Source organism: Lagopus muta, chromosome 1 (assembly GCF_023343835.1).
Source record: "Lagopus muta isolate bLagMut1 chromosome 1, bLagMut1 primary, whole genome shotgun sequence".
Lineage (NCBI taxonomy): Eukaryota > Metazoa > Chordata > Aves > Galliformes > Phasianidae > Lagopus > Lagopus muta.
The window spans coordinates 194,260,864-194,263,169 of NC_064433.1; the positions used below are offsets into that span (position 1 = coordinate 194,260,864).

The following is a 2,306-nucleotide window of genomic DNA, read 5'->3' on the forward strand; positions in this document are numbered from 1 at the left end:
CTTGGAGAATGTGGCCTATGGGGAGAGACTGAAGGAACTGGGGCTGTTTGGTGTGGGGAAGAGGAGGCTGAGGGGAGACCTGATTGCTCTCTTCCAACAGCTGAAAGGTGACTGCAGCAGAGCAGGGCTGGTCTCTTTTCACTGGCGACAGGACGAAGGGAAATGGCCTCAAGTTGTGCCAGGGGAGGGTTAGGCTGGATCTCAGGAAACACTTGTGTACAGAAAGGGCTGTAAAGCACTGCAATGGGCTGCACAGGGAGGTGGTTGAGTCCCCATCCCTGGATGTGCTTAAAAATTGTTTGGATGTGGTGCTCAGAGATATGATTTAGGAGTGGGTTGTGAGAGTATGGTTGGGCTGTGATTGGACCTGATGACCTTTAAGGTCTTTTCCAACCTAAGCAATTCTATGCTTCTAGGATTCTTAAGACACTTGGTAAAGTGGGACAGACAGGGACACTTGTAAGTGGGAACTTACAAGTGGGGGGGAAGGGGGAAGTTCTTTACCCAGGGAGTGGTGAGGAACTGGAACAGCTGCCCAGAGAGGCTGTGATGCCCCGTCCTTGGAGGTGTTCAAGCCCAGGTTAGATGGGGCCCTGGGCAGCCTGGTTTAGCATTTAACATGGAGGTTGGTGGCCCTGCATGTGGCAGGGGGGGTTGAAGATTCATGATCCTTGAGGTCCCTTCCAACCCTGGCCATTCTGTGATTCTGTGACTCTGTGCACTGACAGGCACTTGTGGGAAACGTGCTCTCCTGAACCAGTGCAAGCAGCTGTCCCAGGGCTGGCTCTCTTGCACTTCTAAATCCACGTCTCCCTGACGTCTGTGTTTGCTGCTGACAACATCATCTCCAGGGTGTTGGATGCTTTGTTACAGGATGTGAGAGCCCTCAGGGTAGGCAAGAGACAAGAAGGGCTTCATGTCTTCTTTGAACTCCACCAGCCCCTCCCACCCCCCCTCCTTCCTCCTGCTTGGCATTCCTGGGCTGGAGAAGCAGCAGTTCTGGATTGCCTTCCCCTTCTGCATCATGTACGCCATAGCTGTGCTGGGCAACATCATCCTTCTCATCGTCATCAAGACAGAGTCAAGCCTGCATGAGCCCATGTACCTCTTCCTGGCCATGCTGGCCTTCACTGACCTGGTCCTCTCTACATCCATGCTGCCCAAAACGCTCGCCATCTTCTGGTGGGGCTCCAGGGAGATTGGCTTTGTTTCCTGCCTTGTTCAGTTGTTCTTTGTGCACACCTTCACAGCAGTGGAGTCAGGCGTGCTCATGGCCATGGCCTTGGATCGCTACTTTGCCATCTGCCATCCCCTGCGGCACTCCAGCATCCTCTCCATGCCGGTGGTGGCAGCTCTGGGGAGCCTGGTGCTGCTGCGTGGAGTCCTCATGGTGAGTCCCATGTGCTTCCTGCTCCATAGGAAGGCCTTCTGCCAGCATCGTGTCATCTCCCATTCCTACTGTGAACACATGGCCGTGGTGAAGCTGGTATGTGAGGACACCAGAGTCAATGCTGCCTACGGCCTCTCTGTGGCCTTGTCAGTGATAGGAGCTGATCTCACGGTGATTGTTGTGTCCTACACCATGATCCTGCGAGAGATAACGAAGCTGTCATCATCAAACACACAGCTCAAGACCTTTAACACGTGTGTATCACATGTCTGCGTCCTCCTCACATTTTATGTCTCTGGCCTCTTCACATTCCTGGCCCACCGGTTTGGACACAGCATCCCTCAGCACATCCATATATTGGTGGCCAACCTCTACATGCTGGTGCCCTCCACTTTAAACCCCATCATTTATGGGCTGAGAACCAAGAAACTCAGGAACAAGATAGTTGTCCTCTTCCAGCAAAGGAGAATCTGACTCGTGTCTGTACGTCATAAATGGTTCTCATTTTCTACTGATGACTTCCATATATTTGAGCAGTTAATGCTGAGAGTCTTTGTTCCAGGAAATACAATTTCTCAATTCATGGAACACATGGTGAGCATTCTTGGTAGATTTTCTTTTACTAGTGTAATTAAAGATTTCCTGTGTAATTAAAGATGGCAGAAAGACTTTCAGTCTGCCTTTTACAGTGCTGGGAAGAACTTAAAATCCTCTATGATAAAATACTTTAACAATTGGGCAAATAAATATTCTTCAAATACAAATATTTCCAGTCTGACCCTCAGACTGAGCATCTCCAAAAGACCTTTCTGTAGCAGCCCTCATTTTGCCAACACTGTTCTCTGGGCTGTGTGAATGTGCTCAGATGTGAATGACAGCTGTCCTTGTAGAGGAATCGGGGAACATTGAATCTCAT

At 50.3% G+C, this 2,306-nt stretch overlaps 1 protein-coding gene across 1 annotated transcript; it reads left to right on the forward strand.

The window, feature by feature from the left end:
• The first annotated feature begins 916 nt into the window (after window positions 1-916).
• On the forward strand, window positions 917-1,864 carry LOC125695816 (olfactory receptor 52R1-like). The gene has a single exon (XM_048950797.1). The coding sequence runs from the start codon at window positions 917-919 to the stop codon at window positions 1,862-1,864; it is 948 nt and encodes a 315-aa protein (XP_048806754.1).
• The last annotated feature ends 442 nt before the right edge of the window (window positions 1,865-2,306 follow it).

Excerpts from the sequence above, each read along its gene's own strand:
- LOC125695816 (XM_048950797.1), top strand. The coding sequence starts at position 917 with ATGTCTTCTTTGAACTCCACCAGCCCCTCCCACCCCCCCTCCTTCCTC.